We start from the raw sequence: 16,948 nt of genomic DNA on the forward strand, positions 1-16,948 counted from the left end.
TGTACTAATTATACATTTTATATTACTAACAATTATTATGAAAACTTTATCCAGAAGAAAAACGTTTTAATTTCAGGGCCTTATGAACACAAGAAATATTTAAAAATTAACTTTCAGGGCACCTGGGTGGCTCAGTCGATTAAGTGTCTCACTCGATTTCGGCTCAAGTCATGATCTCATGGTTCATGGGATTGAGCCCCACGTCGGGCTCTGCGTTGGCAGCACAGAGTCTGCTTGGGACTCTCTCTCTCTCTCAAAATAACTTCAAAAAAATTAAAATTAAGTTTCAAGTTACAGACTTTTTTTGGCAGAGACATGTGATCAATAAAAGACTTTCAGAGGGCGCCTGGATGACTGAGTCGGTTGAGCATCTGACTTTGGCTCAGGTCATGATCTCACAGCTCGTGAGTTCGAGCCCCGTGTCCGGCTCTGTGCTGACAGCTCGGAGCCTGGAGCCTGTTTCGGAGTCTGGAGCCTGTTTCGGAGTCTGTGTCTCCCTCTCTCTCAATGTGAAACTATCTCGCATTCTGTCTCTCTCTCTCTCTCTCTCTCAAAAATAAACATAAAAAAATTAATAAAAAATAAAGAACTTTCAGGCACAAAAACATTAGGATAAATTCTGTAGGGGAAGTCTAATAGAAATATGATTTCTGACTATTAAGATCTTGTCACTTGTTTTTTTTTTTTTGTTTTTTTTTTTTTGTTTTTTTTTTTTTTAATGTTTTTTATTTATTTTTGGGACAGAGAGAGACAGAGCATGAACGGGGGAGGGGCAGAGAGAGAGGGAGACACAGAATCGGAAACAGGCTCCAGGCTCCGAGCCATCAGCCCAGAGCCTGATGCGGGGCTCGAACTCACGGACCGCGAGATCGTGACCTGGCTGAAGTCGGACGCTTAACCGACTGCGCCACCCAGGCGCCCCTTGTCACTTGTTTTTTAAGTGGATAATGGTAAGATATATTTTCACTGTAGGGTTTAGATTCCATTGGATATATTTAAAAGAGTGATCTATAGAAAATGCGTTGGAAATTATGTTCTGTGCAACTATTTAAAATTACAATGAGGGGCGCCTGGGTGGCTCAGTCGGTTAAGCGTCCAACTTCGGCTCAGGTCATGATCTCACGGTCCATGAGTTCGAGCCCCGCGTCGGGCTCTGTGCTGACAGCTTAGAGCCTGGAGCCTGCTTCAGATTCTGTGTCTCCCTCTCTCTCTGACCCTCCCCTGTTCATGCTCTGTCTCTCTCTGTCTCAAAAATAAATAAAACATAAAAAAAAATTTTTTTAATTACAATGAAAATTTTTTGTCAACTTAAAAATGTGTGAGAGGTTCTATAGGTCTTCATGTTGGGGTCCATAAACAGGAACTATGTCGAGGTATGGCTTTAGGATCTGAAAGGAATCAGATTGATTAGTCAACGTTGGTCAGTTTATGAATGAGGGCACGGAGGACCAAGGAAAATGAGTTGATTTTCCCAAAGTCACACAGTTCAGAACCCAGGGGTACTTGCTTGCTCATTCTTTTCACAACTTCATGGGCCTCCACTGTGCTCTGAAAACCCACCACAGTTTTGTGGAATGAGGAAGGCAGACCAAAAAAAGTATCCCAGAACAGTTACTGAATAAGAGGGATGTCCCTTGGTTAGGTTGCTCTCCTCCTTGTGGTTCTAGCCCCAGGGGACAGGCTGGGAGGCCAGTGTGGGTCTTAGGACCCAGGGTAACTGGCAGGTGGACACAACCTAAGGTTTTGATGGACTCCAAGCTGGGGATTTTTGTAGGGTCTCCACTCCCACCCCCATCACATGGTACTAAGCCTAATCTTTGTGGTTCTGAAAGTCCAACCGGGGCTGCCACCATCTCTCATACAGTACGCCTTTCATCAGACATTTCTATTTCATGTGTTGGCCATCATAATAAACACCAAGGAATGGGGGGTGCCTGGGTAGCTCAGTCCATCAAGTGCCAGACTCTTGGTTTTGGCTCAGGTCATTATCTCTCAGCTTCATGGGTCTGAGCCCTGCATCCAGCTCTGCAATGGCAGTGCAGAAACTGCATGGGCTTCTCCCTCTCCTTCTCTCTGCCCCTCCCCCACTCATGCTGTCTCTCTCTCTCTCTCTCTCTCTCTCTCAAAATAAATAAACTTCAAGATTCTCTCTCCCTCTGCCCCTCTCCCCCCGCTCAGTCTCTGTAAAAAAAAAAAAAAAAAAAAAAAATCTGGGTCTGTTTCATCAGTGGGATCTAGCTCCTCTCCTGAATCAGGATGCATGAGATGTCTGTGCACAGCACGGTGTCCAACTCAGGCAGAGGAGGCACATCAGCAGGGGTATCCACTTAGGTGCACCGTGACCCGAGGGGCTTGACCCAGCCCCAGCCCCTGTCTGGTGTGAGGAGCTCTGAGGGGCTAGTTTGGCCCTACATAAACCATGGTGGTTATGCAATGCACCAGACATCAGATCTAAGGTGAGACCATTCTTTGTGGGGGTTTTTTTGTTTGTTTTTTAGTTAAAAAAAAAAAAAGTTATCATTTTGAGAGAGAGAGAGAGATCATGCAAGCTAAGCGAGAGCTAGATGGAGGGCTTGATCCCACAACCCTGGGATCATGACTGAGCCACACTCAGGAGTCAGATGCTCAACCAACTGAGCCACCGGTGGGGTGCCCCCAGACACAGATATTTTTAATGATTTCCAAGATTTAGTTAATCTGAATCTTCATGACCCCTGATTTCCCTGTGGAGCAAACAAAGTAAATTTGGGGTGGGGTGGGGGTGACTGGCTGATCAAACAAAGACAGGCAGACCCAGGCAGACTGTGGACAAAGACAACACTGAACACTAGACCTTACCCTCCAACAAGAACTAGAACAGGGTTGGAGCTGGGGACACAGACCTAGAGAGTCAAGGGGACACAGGGCTAACAGGAAAGGACACAGGCCACTGTCAGGACACACATCTAAGGCTAGGACCCTGCTGACGTGGCAGCCCTCCGCCCTGGCCCCTTGCTGCCCCCCGCCCCTCTCCCCCGCCTGCCAGCTGCCAACAGGGCTCTGCCCTGTGTCTGCCACACCTGTCACTGCCTGTCCTTGTCCAGGGGGGGCCCCATCAGCCCCTCCTCAGCTGCCCAGCAGAGCAAGCAGTTAGTGGGGAGGGGAGGGAACATGGAGCGGGGGCCGGTGGTGGGGGCAGGGCTGGGGGCCGGGGCCCGAATCCGGGCACTGCTGGGCTGCCTGGTCAAGGTGCTGCTCTGGGTGGCCTCTGCCTTGCTGTACTTTGGAAGTGAACAGGCTGCCCGGCTCCTGGGCAGCCCCTGCTTACGGCGCCTCTACCATGCCTGGTTGGCAGCAGTGGTCATCTTTGGGCCCCTTCTGCAGTTCCATGTCAACCCTCGGACTATCTTCGCCAGCCACGGCAACTTCTTCAACATGTGAGTCCACTTGAGGCTGTGGGCGCCGGCTCCCTGTGCTCTGAGATCCCAGCTCCCTCCTCCAGGCTTCTGTCCTCCTGCCAGTCTGGACACTAAAAATAGGCTAGGAGGTTGAGGAGAAATTGGGAGGAGGGGGAGGGGAACAGAGTTGTGGGGTACAGGGGAAATCAGGAGCAGGGCTGAAGAGGAAATATGGGTCCTAGAAGGCTGAATGGGCCTCTAAGGAGATGGCAAAGTTTAAGTGAATGGGGGTGGGTAGGGGGAGGAAATGGAACCAGAGATGATATGCAGGACTGGGAACAGCAGTGATGGGAACACAGACGGGGTGGGAGATGGGGCTTGAGGGGTCCCAATAGCCTCCCTTCTCCTGTGCCCACAGAAAGTTTGTGAATTCGGCATGGGGCTGGACGTGCACCTTCCTGGGGGGCTTCGTGTTGCTGGTGGTGTTCCTGGCTACCCGGCGCGTGGCAGTGACTGCCCGGCACCTGAGCCGGCTGGTGGTGGGGGCCGCAGTGTGGCGGGGGGCTGGCAGGGCCTTCCTGCTCATCGAGGACCTGACTGGTTCCTGCTTCGAGCCTCTGCCCCAGGGCCTGCTGCTGCACGAGCTTCCCGACCGCCGCAGCTGCCTGGCAGCCGGCCACCAGTGGCGGGGCTACACGGTCTCCTCCCACACCTTCCTGCTCACCTTCTGCTGTCTGCTCATGGCTGAGGAAGCCGCTGTGTTCGCCAAGTACCTGGCCCATGGGCTGCCAGCTGGGGCGCCCCTACGCCTAGTCTTCCTGCTCAACGTGCTGCTGCTGGGCCTCTGGAACTTCTTGCTGCTCTGTACCGTCATCTATTTCCACCAGTATACTCACAAGGTGGTGGGTGCTGCAGTGGGGACCTTTGCCTGGTACCTCACCTATGGCAGCTGGTATCATCAGCCCTGGTCTCCAGGGAGCCCGGGCCACGGGCTCTTCCCTCGGCCCCACTCCAGCCGCAAGCATAACTGAAAGAAATAAAGGCAAATCAGGCCTAAGTCTGGCTCTTCTCATCATTTGGTTGGGAGGACTCAGAAACGGTGGGAAGGATAAGAAAAGAATCAGGCAGTCTCGCGTTCCTCAACCATTTCTTGCTGTTATGGACTTTGAATATCCTTCCTTATGCTTGATCTCCATCCCTCCTGCTGTCCTTTTAGTCTCCCAGTCCTTGCAGACTTCAAGCTACATGGAGGGTTTTGCTGTCAAGGAATGGTGATGTTAGAGCAGGTAAAAGTGCCCTTAGGTATGGGCAGCACTCCTGCTGGGCAGGTGCTTCATCTCTAGCCTGGCTGATTTGTTTTTCCTGCCTCCTGCACTGAATCCCGCCCTCCGCCTTCCTCAGGGGTCTGTCTATCTGGGCACATTTATTTAACAGGTATTTATTGAGCCAAGCAGAGTTCCATGCCTTATGAATGAGACAAGGTTTCTGGAGGACCTGGGTGGCTTGGTTAGTTAAGCATCCTACTTGACTTCAGCTCGGGTCATGATCTCACAGTTCGTGAGATGGAGCCCTGAGTCGGGCTCTGCACTGACAACACAGAGCCTGCTTGGGATTCTCTCTCTCTCCCTCTCTCTGTCCCTCCCCTGCTCACATTCTCTCTCTCTCAAAATAAATAGACATTTAAAAATAATAATTATAAATCAAAAGCAAAAAAAAAAAAAGACAAGGTTTCTGCTCTTTGGAGGCTTATGGGTTAATGGGGGAGGCAGATGATAAACTCACAAATAATGGCAAATGCTTCTATTGTGCTTACAATGTACCAGGCACAGTTCTAAGTGTTTCTAAGTTCTTCATATAAATTAAGACATTTAGCCCTCATAACAACACCAACACTATCAGGTAGGTTTGGTGGTATTCCTATTGTACAGTTGTGAAAACTGAGATACAGAGGTTAAGTAACTTGTTCACAGCTAGTAAATATCAAAGTCAGGATTATAAACCCACATGATGTGGGTCCATTGTCTGTGCTCTAAACTGAGGACCAGCAACTACAGCCCTCCTGTGGCCAGTTTTTGTATGGCCTGAGAGTTAAGAAAAGTTTTTACATTAAAAAAATTTTTTTATTTAGTTTATTTTTGAGAGAGAGAGATTGAACACAAGCGAGGAAGGGGTGGGGATAGAGGAGACACAGAATCCAAAGCAGGCTCCAGGCTCTGAGCTGTCAGCACAGAGCCCGATGCGGGGCTCAAACTCACAAACCCTGAGATATGATCTGAGCTGAAGTCTGACGCTTAACCAGCTGAGCCACCCAGGCGCCCAGATTTTTAAGTTTTTAATGATTGAAAAAAAGAATATTCCATGATATGAGAAAATTACACAGAATTCAAAGTCCATTGTCCATAGATAGTTTTATTGGAACCTAGACATACTAATTCATTTAGGTATTCATTCATTCATACCTGCTGCAATGGCAGAGTTGAGTCGTTACTACAGACACCATTGACCCACAAAGCCTAAATTATTTACTATCTGGCTTTTTACAGAAAAAGTTTGCCAACTCCTGGTCTAAACCACACTATCTGTGGAGCACCTGGGTGGCTGAGTCAGTTAAACATCCAACTTCGACTCAGGTCATGATCTCACCGTTGGTCGGTTAGAGTCCTGTGTCAGGCTCTGTGCTGACAGCTCAGAGCCTGAGCCTGCTTCAGATTCTGTGCCTCCCTCTCTCTCTGCCCCTCCCCTGCTTGCTCTCTTTCTCTCTCTCTCTTTCAAAAATAAACATTAAAAAAAATCTCTTAAACCACCATTATCCTCAAAAAAATAAATAAACTGGCTAATATCAGAGAGCTAAGTGCTATGAATGTACTAAAACAGGCTGGTTTGTAATAAAGACTTACTGGAGAGAGTTCCCTCTGGAGAGGGGACATTTCAACTGAGAACCTAAGGCAAGGAAAGGGTGTGTCAAGCAAAGGGACTATAGTAAGGGCAAAGGCCCTGAGGTAGGAATGAACACCAGACAGATTTAAGCAACAATGGAAGGCCCAGGTATTTGCAAGTGTAATGAAAGGGGAAAGCAGTGCAAAGTGAAGTTGAAAAACAGGTGACTGGCAGGCCAGGCAAGCCTTATGAGCCAGGAAAGCCCTTTAGATTTCATTCTAAGGTCAACAGGAAGCTGAGAAAGGGCTTTAAGCCAAGAGAGGGGTCTCATGCCACTGCTGTGCGGAGAGTATCGAGGGGTGTAGTCCACAGTGGCCAGAAGAGAGTTGACCGGGGCCTGGGTTGGAGTGGTGACAGTGTCTTATGTCACCGCATGGGCCAGCAGATGCCCATGGAGCCAGGGCTATGTAGGGAGGCCAGAAAAGACGAAAGAGCGCCAGATAAGGCTTATCACGGTCCCAGCAGAGCAGGAGCAGAAGAGAACCAGCGGAACGCGGAGGCAGGGAGATGGGAGGCGGGCACTGGCCTTGGCCGGCCTATGGGCTCCGGGAGGCGGGGAGGCGGGCCCGCGGTACGTGCGGACGCGAGGAGTTGAAAAAAAGCGGGGGGCGGGGCGGTGGCAGTAGGCTTCAAGTCCAAAGGCGGGAAGCTAGGCGGCGGGGTGGGAGTGGCTCAGCGTCGGGGGGCAGAGTTGCGAGGTGGAGGCGGGCTGGCGCTGGTCGCCCCGCGGAGGTGGCGGTGGCAGTGCTCCTCTCGGCCTCCAGGGGGAGCCCCGCCGCGGCTGCAGCCCTCCCCCGCTCCACCCTCTCCTCTCCCCGTCTGGCCCCGCCCCCTCCAGTACCTCCACTCCCCGATACCGAGGAAGGCAGTGGTGGGGGCGAGCGTTTGCTTTCGCTTTTCCTTCCCTGTGCGCGCTCCGCTTCTCGTGCGGCGTTAGGCCCCCCGCCCCGGCAATGGCCACACTCAGGGTCCAGCCTGAAGCCCAAGCCAAGGTGAGCGCTGCGGGTTTAAGGAAGGGCCCATTAGGGAGGCGTGGCTCTGAAAGGCTGCAGGCGTCCATGACCCACCCCCCAACCCCCCTCGCGAGTCCAGTAGAGGTCGAATGGAGCCCACGCGAGCCTCTGTGCCAGGAGCACCTGTGCCGGAGGGAGACAGGCGAGGTCCACCTGCCGGGATAAGCTAGGCGGCTGAGGTTCAGTGGGGTGCGGTGAAGTGGAGAGCTGGCGTGGAGGGGAAGTCCGCTGGCGCGGGCTTGGGGCCACACACAGACAGGATGCCGGAGCTGCCCTGCCACCTCATGACCTTTCCCACCGGAGGGCCCCGGGCCCACTCCACAGAGCATGCCGTCCCTGTGCCAGTTGCAGAGGCTCTTAGACCCCTCCTTGTACAGCCCAGGAGACCTGGGCTCTGAGTCTGAGGGATCTGTTCTCACTTGGACCACCTGCCATTCACGGCCAGGAATGTTCTCATCCGCCGCATCCAGCCCCAAGGGAATCCACTTCACCCTCCCCAACCCAACCCCCTTCCCCATGTCAGGCCCTATACAACCCTAAGGGAACGGTCCTCAAATGAACTGGCCGTAAAGCCAGGTGTGTGAAGGGCTGCCTGTGTCCCACAGGTGGATGTATTCCGTGAAGACCTGTGTACCAAGGTAGGTAACTTGGCCCATCAGCACCCCACCCCTACCTAACTCCCACCGCTCAGCCCTTCCTTGCTGGGCAGTGTCAACGCTGCTTCACTGCCAGAAGAACATTTTATTCTGACCTCCATCTTCCCCCACCCCCACTTCACACAGACAGAAAACCTGCTGGGGAGCTACTTCCCCAAGAAGATTTCTGAGTTGGATGCATTTTTAAAGGTACTGGGGGCAGCAGGAAGCTAGAGAGTAAGGATCAAGGGGAGAGTCTGGGGGGCCATCAGAGTGAGGTGAGAGGGATGCCCTTGCCTCCAGCCCTCCTCCCACCCTGCACCAGGAGCCAGCTCTCAATGAAGCCAACCTGAGCAATCTGAAGGCCCCATTGGACATCCCAGTGCCTGATCCAGTCAAGGAGAAAGAGAAAGAGGAGCGGAAGAAGCAGCAGGAGGCAAGCCAGGAAGAGCTGGGAGGAGGGACCCAACCATGGGGAAAATCAGCCTTAGGCCTGACTTCCAAGAGCCCCTATCTCCCTGCAGAAGGAAGACAAAGATGGAAAGAAGAAAGAGGAAGATGAAGACAAAGGTACCACTATGAAGGGACTTGAGTCTCACATCCCAGGAACTCCTCTGTAGGGATTCCTCTTTCCTGCTCCTCACACAGTTCCAGCCTGGTGACTGACCCATTGCCCACTGCGTAGGTCCTCCCTGTGGCCCAGTGAACTGCAATGAGAAGATCGTGGTCCTCCTTCAGCGTCTAAAGCCTGAGATCAAGGATGTCATTGAGCAGCTCAACCTGGTGAGCCCTCCCACTCCCACCCCCAGGCTTCAGATCTAACCCTTTGTCCTCTTTGGTCTGGGCCAGGTAGCACTTGGCACCTGCCAAGTCTTAGCAGGAGAGGGCACAGCAAGTGAAGCCAGAATTGTAGGCCTTGGGGCTCAGGACAGACTTGGCACGCCTTCCCTCGCCATGGGCAGGGAAGCAAAGGACAGAGTTAGGTTGGGAGCTGATGTGGCTTTGATACCATTTCCTCCTTCCAGGTCACCACCTGGTTACAGCTTCAGATACCTCGAATTGAAGATGGGAACAATTTTGGAGTGGCTGTACAGGTGAGAGCACTACCCCGCTCCTCTGCCCTCCTTACTGCTTCAGTCCGCACTGTTTTCCACTTTTCCCCTTGCATTCTTTCCCCAGGAGAAGGTGTTTGAGCTGATGACTGCCCTTCACACGAAGCTGGAAGGCTTCCACACGCAAATCTCCAAGTGAGTGACTGCCCATTTGCACCTGCATGCATACCCTGCCTTTTCCTTGGACAGAGGCTTGGGCTCCCTCTCTTCCTTCTGTTCCCAACCCTTCTGCTTCCTACAGGTATTTCTCTGAGCGGGGCGATGCTGTGACCAAAGCAGCCAAGCAGCCCCATGTGGTAGGTGAGGCCCAAGTCAGGGTGCATGGTGGGGGAAGGACACATCTGAAGTCAGACCTGATCCAAATCTCCCACAGGGTGATTATCGACAGCTGGTGCATGAGCTGGATGAGGCAGAGTACCGGGACATCAGGTTGATGATCATGGAGATCCGCAATGCTTATGTGAGGAAGCAAGGGCAGGGGTGGGCAGAGGCAGCTTTCCCAGGCCACCTACTCCCTGACCCTACAGGCTGGGGGTGAAGGGTGACAGAGCTTAGCCTCTCCACAAGACTAGAAATGGGGTATAGGAGCCACCAGGGGCCTGTGGCTACCCTCACTCCTCTCTGGCCCTGTAGGCTGTGTTATATGACATCATCCTGAAGAACTTCGAGAAGCTCAAGAAGCCGAGGGGAGAAACAAAAGGAATGATTTATTGAGAGCCTCTTCTCATCCTGTAATGGGTCCAGCAGAGACCTTCCTATCTTTTACACAGGACTCCAGACTTTCCGCACCTTCACCCTGTTGAGGTTTCTCCCTCCCCTGCCTCCCAGGCCCAATAAATAGTCATACCATTGCCCTTCAGCCCAAATATCTTTATTGGATCCTGACCCTTTCCCTCCCACCTCCCAGCCCTGACTCAGGTATTTCCATTGGTGGGACCAACCCATTGGGTGATTTGGGTGTTGAGCTGTTGGTTGGTCCAGTCCTGCCGGATGTCGTCAAGGTGGCAGTCAAAGTCCACAAGGTGCTGGTGGGCCCGGCCCTCCAATAGTGCTCCCACCATCTGCCGTGACTCTTCCCAGTCCCTCCACATCACTCTGAAATAATAACCCCCAAACTCAGTAGGCAGTGGGGCCAGATACTTGGCAGAGGTTAGGGTCTAGAGAAGGACCCTTGGGGCAAGATCAAGGACAAAGGAGGCCCAGGAGCTGTGAGTTTCCAAAAAGAGGTGGTGGGAGTGGGGCACTCACAAGTTCTTGTCCTTGGGGACCCAGCGGAGACCATGGTTTTCCAGGACTATGACTGGGGGCACATGAGGCTGAGGCACCAGTTTCTGATTATCCAACTGTATGGACAAGGAATGGCTGGTGAGGGTTTCAAGGACCCCACTTCCTATTTTCTCACCAAGTCCCCACCCTGAAACCCAAGCCTCACCATAATAAGTACTGCATCAGGGAAGAATTCTGCAATCCGCCCAGCGATTTTCAAGGCCAAGGGCCCAGGGCTGTGTAGAGGGAAGATCAGAGGAGTGAGGAGGTGACTAGAGATAGACCCTGTCCATCTGAGCTGGGCCTCACAGGTCTCCTAGATGAAGACACAGTGGTGGGCTTTCCCTGTAACTGGTCTGAGGGGTCAGGCCTGCTTGAAGCTTCATACACGACTGCTTAATGCTTGGGTGCTGTGGAAAACAGGTGCTCAGACTGCTGGTCAAGGTGAAAATCAAAGGTGGTCTTTTGGTAGGGTAATTTGGCATAACCACCCAGATTTAAGCAGTATACTATACATATGCTGACCCAGAAATTCCACTTAAGAGAATTTACTGTAATAATTGGACAGTGTGTGTATTAACAAAAAAATGGAAACAACCTCAATGTTTAAGGCATGAAATAAATCATGGTGTATCCATCCATACTCCTACTATATAGCTGCCAGGCTAAGGTAAATCTTTAGAGATGGAAAGATGGCAGATATTTACTAAGTGAGGAGGGAAAAGCAAATCACAAAACTGTATAATTTGATCCAGATAGGGGATTCATATGTAAGTATATAACTTTTTCTATATATAAGGAAATTTCTCCCCCACCCCCCCGAAGTTGCTGGTTGGGCTTCCTCTATGTTCTGCCAGCGCTTGGCGAGGAGGGGGGGGGGGGGAACACCTCAGTTAAAGCCAGGTGTCAGCTTGTTACTTACACACAACTATCCCCCCGAACCCCCACTACAGCTCCTCCAGGGATCGCCTTCATATTTCTTTATATGCCTTCACTCCAGTACTCAGCCTAGTGCCTGGTGTATATAGTACCCGCTCCTAAGCATTCGACGAAGGACAGATGCGAGGAAAGACCAAGAAGGGTTCTCTTGATCCCTCATCCCATAACCCTTAGCCTTCTGCCTCGGGCTACTCCACTCACCTCTGATCGTCCAGAGCTGCATTGGCATGGTAGTACCCAGCCACTACCAGACCGGCCTGCGCGCCCCACACATCCACCTGCCGTGGGAAAGGGGCCATCAGAAACCCAATCGTGCTGCCCGCCCTGTAGGTGCGCACTGCTGCCCAGAGACCGGGGATGGGCTTGGGCTAGGGGTGTTAGGGGGTTTCCCGGTGGTCAGTGGGAGTCCAGCGACGGCACCTGGTTGAGGGCGACCTCCAGCATGACGGACAGGGCTAGGTGGCTGTGGAAAAGGGGCACACAGTCGGTGAGACACAGGCATTCTCCCGACCGCGGCGCGGGCGCCAGCAAGAGCCCGTTGACGGCGGCGTGCGGGTACCGGGCGGCGTGGAGACACATCTTCACGTAGGCCCGAGCCGAAATCTCCACCTCCCCCATGGCGAGCGGGGTCCCAGCTCTCGTCCGCGAAGCTCCCTCCAGTGCCCCGGAGCCTTCCTTGTCCCTTCCCTCTGCCCCCTCACTTAGATTCGGCCGTGACGCTGACTCGGCTCGAAGGCAGCCAGCCGGCTCTGGGGGACTTGGGTCCCAGCGCCCGGTCCCCACCTGGCCTGGGGCGCAGGCGGTGGGAATTGCACGCTGCAAAGCCGAGCTCCGCCTCCGCCCGCCCGCATCGGGAGGCCGCAGATCCCCGCCAGTCTGGGGGCTCAGAGCCTGCTGCAGAGAGCAGTACCAGCTTCTGGAGTCCCGCCCACGTGGTGCCCTTTGATAGGCTTAGAGGTTCTCATTTTGCCCAATCATCGGCCGCGTCCACACTTTGCCCCACCTTGGTCGCCCGAGCACTGGAAAGAACCCACACCTGAAAACTGAAGAGACCTGCTCGCTCACTGATTGGTTAGGCTACTTGACTTCAGCCCAGAATTGCAGGATGGCTGGGTGTGATACCTGTGCATCTTCCCCCACAGACCCCGCGAAGCCAGAGAGGGTGGAGCGCGCGCCCAGCGTCGGGTGTCTCCGAGCACTGGATCTCCTCCGAACGTGGGCACGAAGCGGACTGCCTTGCTCCTACTATGGAATGAGTGGATTTGTACTCTAGACCAGCTCCTTCACCAAAGACCTGTGTTACCTTTGCCACTACAGGATATATGGCCCTTGGTTTCCTTAATGTATTCTCTGCAGAAATAAAGACGGCAATCGGTTGAAGGAAGGGGGAAAGAGAACAAAAAGGAAAATTTACCGACCCATCCTTCCCTTAAAGAATGTCCTGCAGTATAATTTCCTTCAACATAATGCCTTGGGAGAGTTTTTCTCCCTGTCATCTCTTGAGGAGTCCCACCATTCACCCCTAATTCTCCCAGTGAAACTCACCCCCTCTTCAGGCTTGCTCTGAGCTAATGACAAGTGTTGTTCCTTCCTTCATTCTCTGATCTCAGCCACGGAGCTTTCTACTTGTCTGTTCAAAGCCTGATTATTCCTATAAGGGGTCTTCGCAAAAGCCATTTCTTCCAGTAAGCACTCATGAGCCCCCTAGATGGAAATAATCTTGTGAAATCCCCAAATACGGGCTATCTGTGTAGCTGTCATGACATGTCACAATTTCCACTCTGTTCTTTAGGATGACTTCTTAACAGGATGGGCTTCCCATTCATCTTTGCCATTATGGCATCCCCTCTCTTTCCCATCACCACATTCACATCCAGTGGCTGCAAAGGTGGCACTCAATAAATGCTTTTTGAATGAATGACACACACCAGAGATAATCCACACAAAGCATAGATCATTTATTTCCCTTCTGGCCCTGGGCTCAGTACATAGATGGCTTCTCTTCACCCTTTGGGTTGATAATTTTCTCTAGGTTGCTGCTGATGATATGATAAAGCTCAGCCTGGAAGAAGGTCAGAAGGGTGGCAGTCAGGTTCTTGGCCTTTCCCCTATCCCCCTCAACCATCTCCCCTAGGGGCTTACTCCACACTCACGTAGAAGGCCCTCAGGTCCAGCACCATGGCCCTGAGCTCCCCATAGGCTGCCTCATCTCGCTCATGTACCAGGGCCCGGTAATCCATCTGGGATGTGGGAGGCAAAGCTGAGTCAGCCCCATGGGAGATTGGGACATTAATCTGGTTTCCCCATATAGGGAATAGGTAACTTGAGGATGAGTCCCTTCTCAGCACCAAGAAATGGAATCCCACAGGATCAAGCAGAGAAAAGGGTCAAGGTTTTGAAGCCAAATCAGTTTTTCTAGCCAATTCTCTTGGTTTAATATTCTCTACATTGGGAAGATCAGAAAACAGACAAGGAAGACCTCTATCCCCTCTTCCTTGCCCCACCTCAGCTAAAAGACTGGTGGACTATCCACTCACTACATGAGTCTCCTTAGAGGCCTTGGCCACAGCATCCCCGCGTTCTGAGAAGTACCTGTCAAAAGCAAGGGGATAATGACAAGAATGGGTAATGAGAGAGAGATATACCCTCAGAAACTTCCCAAAGCCCTCCATCATCCTGATGGAACCGCCCAGCTTTGGCAATCCCAAAGAAATGTTCCTTTAGCCCCTCTTCTGGCCCTCCAGCTGCCCTCACTTGGAAATGGTTGTTTGGAAGGCTTCCACTTTAGTCTTGACTGCATTCACCCTCTCCAGCACCTTCTCCTATGGTAACAAAAGAGATGGGAGGCAAGAAAAACACTTCATTTCCTCTGTCCTTCACTCACCATCTTCCTCCTCCTCCTAGTTCATGTCTAGCTCCTATCCCTCACTCCCCAAGTCTCTCCCTGCTCTCAATGTCCTCACACACAGTTTTCTTACCTGGATTGCCACCCCAAAGTCATTTCCATCCTCAATCTTGGGGATCAGGTGCTGGATCCATGTGATCACCTATATTAATGATCATGTAGGAATCATTCAACAAACTTACTGGGTTCTTACTTTTACCGCCACTTCCTAATAACAGCTATATTTAATTGAACCCTTATTATATGCCAGCCACTGTGAGATAGATATATATATATATATAATTTAATCCTCACAGCAGTCTTAGGATGCCTGGGTGGTTCAATTAAGCATCCGACTTCAGCTCAGGTCATGATCTCACAGTTCGGGCCCTTTATTGGGCTCTCTGCTGTCACAGTGGAGCCTGCTTCAGATCCCCTCTCCCCTTCTCTCTCTGCCCCTCCCCCACTCTCTCTATATCTCAAAAATAAATAAACATTAAAAAATCTTCAGGGGTGCCTGGGTGGCTCAGTCAGTTGAGCGTCCAACTTCGGCTCAGGTCACCATCTCACAGTTCATGGGTTCAAGCCTTGCGTCGGACTCTGTGTTGACAGCTTGGAGGCTGTTTGGGATTCTTTGTTTCCTCTCTCTCTGCCCTTCCCCCACTCATGCTGTGTCTCTCTCATTCCCTCCCCAAAATAAATAAACATTAAAAAGTTAAAAAAAATCTTCACAGCAGTCTTCCAAAATATTCTTATTGTACCTGCTTAGCCGATGAAAAAGCTAAGTTGCAAAATGTCCAAGGAACTTATTTAAGGTAACCAGCTAGGTAAGTGATAGAGTCAGGCTTTGAACCCAAGCAGTCTCCCTCGAGGGCCCAAGCCCCCACCTCACTATGGCATAGCACCTGCATGGCGTACCTGGTACAGAGGTGGGTTCTGACACTATGGAGGTGGATACAGCACAGTCTCTGATTAGAGACACCACTGTGGTATCAGAGGTCTAGCAGAATGAGAACACAAAGTATCTAACCCCAAGGCACAGGGGAAGTTTCCTATTTCAGCAAGAGGAAGGTTGAAGGACTGGTTGAGGGACTTGTATCTCTGAAGACTAGGGTCTAGCCTGGCTTGTCTTCCCTTTCTCTTTCCCCCAGTTCCCAGGCTTACCAGAATGCATTTTTCTTTGAGAGTCCACACTTCTGGCTTAACCAGGGCAAGTAGGGCGAGAACCTTCTCATTTCCAGGGAGAAAGCCACACTTAGGGGCTGTGAAAAAGAGGGCATTCAGGCCCCTTCTCATCCAACAGTCAATGTGCCATTTCCTCTTCCCTAGCCACCCCTTCCTTTCTTACCTTCTTTCTTCTCCTGCTTATCTGTTTCCATCTAAGGTAAAAAGGGGGACAGCAGCTTTAGAAATGTCTTGGAGGTTGCAGGGTTATCCTCCCCACCTGGATTATAGTTTGACCCCTGCACACTGAGTGCCTCACCTCATCATCCTTGGGTGGGGGGTCTGGGATGGGGATGTCTAGTGGGGCCCGGAGAGAGGTCAGGTCAGCCACATTGAGGGAGTCCTCCTGCACAGAGCTCAGCGTCAGCAGCTGCCCAGCCTCTTCCCCTCATTCTGAGTCACAATCTTCCCTCCACACAGCCCACCCACCTACTGTCTAGGCTCAGGCCTCACCCCATCCTACTATTTCCAGTCCACTACTCATAACTGCTCTCTGCAGGCTGAGCCCAGTTGTTTGCTGGAGGGGTTGGGTGGAGAGGAGAGAGGCCTTGGGATGGAGTGAGAAGGGCCCACACTACTCACTTGCAAGAGTTGATTCAGGTATATGATTTTCTGTGGTAAGAATCTGTAGAGGAATTCCTCTGCCTGTGGGTTACATTGCAAGGGTGGGGAATCTCAGAAGATGCTCAAGAGATGTCTGAGAAGTAGGACTGGAAGGGCCCTTGTAAATCATTGAGTCCAATAATTACAAATAAGGAAACTGAAGCCATAAGAAGTGAAGGGACTTGCCCAAGCTGGGAAGTGGCAGAACCAAGGTTAGGGCTTTGGGACCACAGCTTTTCCCTTTTACACCCAAAGAGGGGAGAGGAAGTGGCAGAAGTGGAGAGAATATTAAGAGGGGTCAAACTAAAGGGGGAGATGAATAATTAGCCTTAGGTAAAGGTTTGAGAAGGGAAGGAAGGAGGGCCCAGGGTGGGTCTGGGGGTCAGTCTGAGAGGTTGCGGCCCTCAAGTATTGGTCTAAGATTGCAAGTCAAACCGCTTGAATCTAGAAGACTTACCTCCTGAAAAAGATTTTGCCTGAAGATATCCACCTGCACAGAGAGCAGTACCCGGATGTTGGTTAAGGGTCTCAGTTGTCAAGAGTAAGATCCCACCCACAAAGGGAAGCCCTCCAACTTGGCTCAGGCCTTTCCTACCACAAGCCAGATTTCCCTGGAAGCTCATGCTCAGTGCAGAGACTGGTCAGAGGACAGGAATCTGGGAATCCCCCGGCAGAAGTGAAAGCACTAAGAAAAGGTTGGGGGAGTTCTCTGGCACGGCCTTGGTCCCCTGGAGCTCCCAGACTGGCCTCCAGCCAGGAGGGCTCCCAGACCCTTTCCTGGCTTCCCGATCCCCCATTACCTGTTTGCGGGCTTCCCCGCTCAGGCGTACCCCACAAGGCTTGGCCATGCTGCTCCAGTTGCAAGATCTCCGGTCTCCCGGCTCTCTGCCCGGCCTTTCGCTTTCACTCCGCACGTCCAGGCCCGCCCCCCTCGGCCCCGCCCCTTTCCTTCTTTTCC

General features: G+C 51.9%; 4 protein-coding genes across 5 annotated transcripts; 2 read left to right on the plus strand and 2 right to left on the minus strand.

Moving 5' to 3' along the window:
- Positions 1–2,217: 2,217 nt before the first annotated feature.
- FITM1 (fat storage inducing transmembrane protein 1) lies at positions 2,218–4,434 on the plus strand. The gene is made up of 2 exons (XM_058738610.1): positions 2,218–3,416; positions 3,796–4,434. Exons 1-2 carry the CDS (start codon positions 3,151–3,153, stop codon positions 4,406–4,408), a joined length of 879 nt encoding a protein of 292 aa, XP_058594593.1. The 5' UTR covers positions 2,218–3,150; the 3' UTR covers positions 4,409–4,434.
- Positions 4,435–7,143: 2,709 nt separating this feature from the next.
- On the plus strand, positions 7,144–9,933 carry PSME1 (proteasome activator subunit 1). Its single transcript, XM_058738629.1, has 11 exons — positions 7,144–7,306; positions 7,933–7,965; positions 8,110–8,172; positions 8,288–8,398; positions 8,487–8,532; positions 8,648–8,745; positions 8,988–9,056; positions 9,142–9,209; positions 9,316–9,370; positions 9,448–9,534; positions 9,708–9,933. The coding sequence occupies exons 1-11, from the start codon at positions 7,268–7,270 to the stop codon at positions 9,786–9,788; spliced, it is 750 nt and encodes a 249-aa protein (XP_058594612.1). The 5' UTR covers positions 7,144–7,267; the 3' UTR covers positions 9,789–9,933.
- On the minus strand, positions 9,930–12,196 carry EMC9 (ER membrane protein complex subunit 9). Its single transcript, XM_058738632.1, has 5 exons — positions 11,700–12,196; positions 11,481–11,557; positions 10,507–10,576; positions 10,323–10,417; positions 9,930–10,169 (listed from the first exon to the last, which is right to left on the minus strand). Exons 1-5 carry the CDS (start codon positions 11,895–11,897, stop codon positions 9,989–9,991), a joined length of 621 nt encoding a protein of 206 aa, XP_058594615.1. The 5' UTR covers positions 11,898–12,196; the 3' UTR covers positions 9,930–9,988.
- Positions 12,197–13,216: 1,020 nt separating this feature from the next.
- Positions 13,217–16,946, minus strand: PSME2 (proteasome activator subunit 2). Of its 2 annotated transcripts, XM_058738630.1 has the most exons (11): positions 16,791–16,946; positions 16,448–16,480; positions 15,970–16,032; positions 15,647–15,733; positions 15,512–15,542; positions 15,328–15,425; positions 14,258–14,326; positions 14,034–14,101; positions 13,817–13,871; positions 13,433–13,519; positions 13,217–13,341 (listed from the first exon to the last, which is right to left on the minus strand). In XM_058738630.1, exons 1-11 carry the CDS (start codon positions 16,836–16,838, stop codon positions 13,261–13,263), a joined length of 720 nt encoding a protein of 239 aa, XP_058594613.1. In that variant the 5' UTR covers positions 16,839–16,946; the 3' UTR covers positions 13,217–13,260. The 2 variants fall into 2 exon arrangements, with proteins under 2 accessions (XP_058594613.1, XP_058594614.1); XM_058738631.1 differs by lacking the exon at positions 15,970–16,032.
- Positions 16,947–16,948: the final 2 nt, after the last annotated feature.

The sequence above is a fragment of the Neofelis nebulosa genome, chromosome 7, assembly GCF_028018385.1.
Source record: "Neofelis nebulosa isolate mNeoNeb1 chromosome 7, mNeoNeb1.pri, whole genome shotgun sequence".
Lineage (NCBI taxonomy): Eukaryota > Metazoa > Chordata > Mammalia > Carnivora > Felidae > Neofelis > Neofelis nebulosa.

Coding starts and splice junctions, on each gene's coding strand:
- PSME1 (XM_058738629.1), top strand. CDS start 7,268: ATGGCCACACTCAGGGTCCAGCCTGAAGCCCAAGCCAAG. Junction 8,746..8,987: donor TCATTGAGCAGCTCAACCTG/GTGAGCCCTCCC, acceptor TCCTCCTTCCAG/GTCACCACCTGGTTACAGCT. Junction 9,210..9,315: donor TTCCACACGCAAATCTCCAA/GTGAGTGACTGC, acceptor TGCTTCCTACAG/GTATTTCTCTGAGCGGGGCG.
- PSME2 (XM_058738630.1), bottom strand. CDS start 16,838: ATGGCCAAGCCTTGTGGGGTACGCCTGAGCGGGGAAGCCCGCAAACAG. Junction 16,481..16,790: donor GCGGGGAAGCCCGCAAACAG/GTAATGGGGGAT, acceptor CTCTCTGTGCAG/GTGGATATCTTCAGGCAAAA. Junction 14,102..14,257: donor ACTTTGGGGTGGCAATCCAG/GTAAGAAAACTG, acceptor TTGTTACCATAG/GAGAAGGTGCTGGAGAGGGT.
- EMC9 (XM_058738632.1), bottom strand. CDS start 11,897: ATGGGGGAGGTGGAGATTTCGGCTCGGGCCTACGTGAAGATGTGTCTC. Junction 10,577..11,480: donor GCAGCTCTGGACGATCAGAG/GTGAGTGGAGTA, acceptor CCCTCTACACAG/CCCTGGGCCCTTGGCCTTGA. Junction 10,418..10,506: donor CTGATGCAGTACTTATTATG/GTGAGGCTTGGG, acceptor TTGTCCATACAG/TTGGATAATCAGAAACTGGT.
- FITM1 (XM_058738610.1), top strand. CDS start 3,151: ATGGAGCGGGGGCCGGTGGTGGGGGCAGGGCTGGGGGCCGGGGCCCGA. Junction 3,417..3,795: donor CACGGCAACTTCTTCAACAT/GTGAGTCCACTT, acceptor CTGTGCCCACAG/AAAGTTTGTGAATTCGGCAT.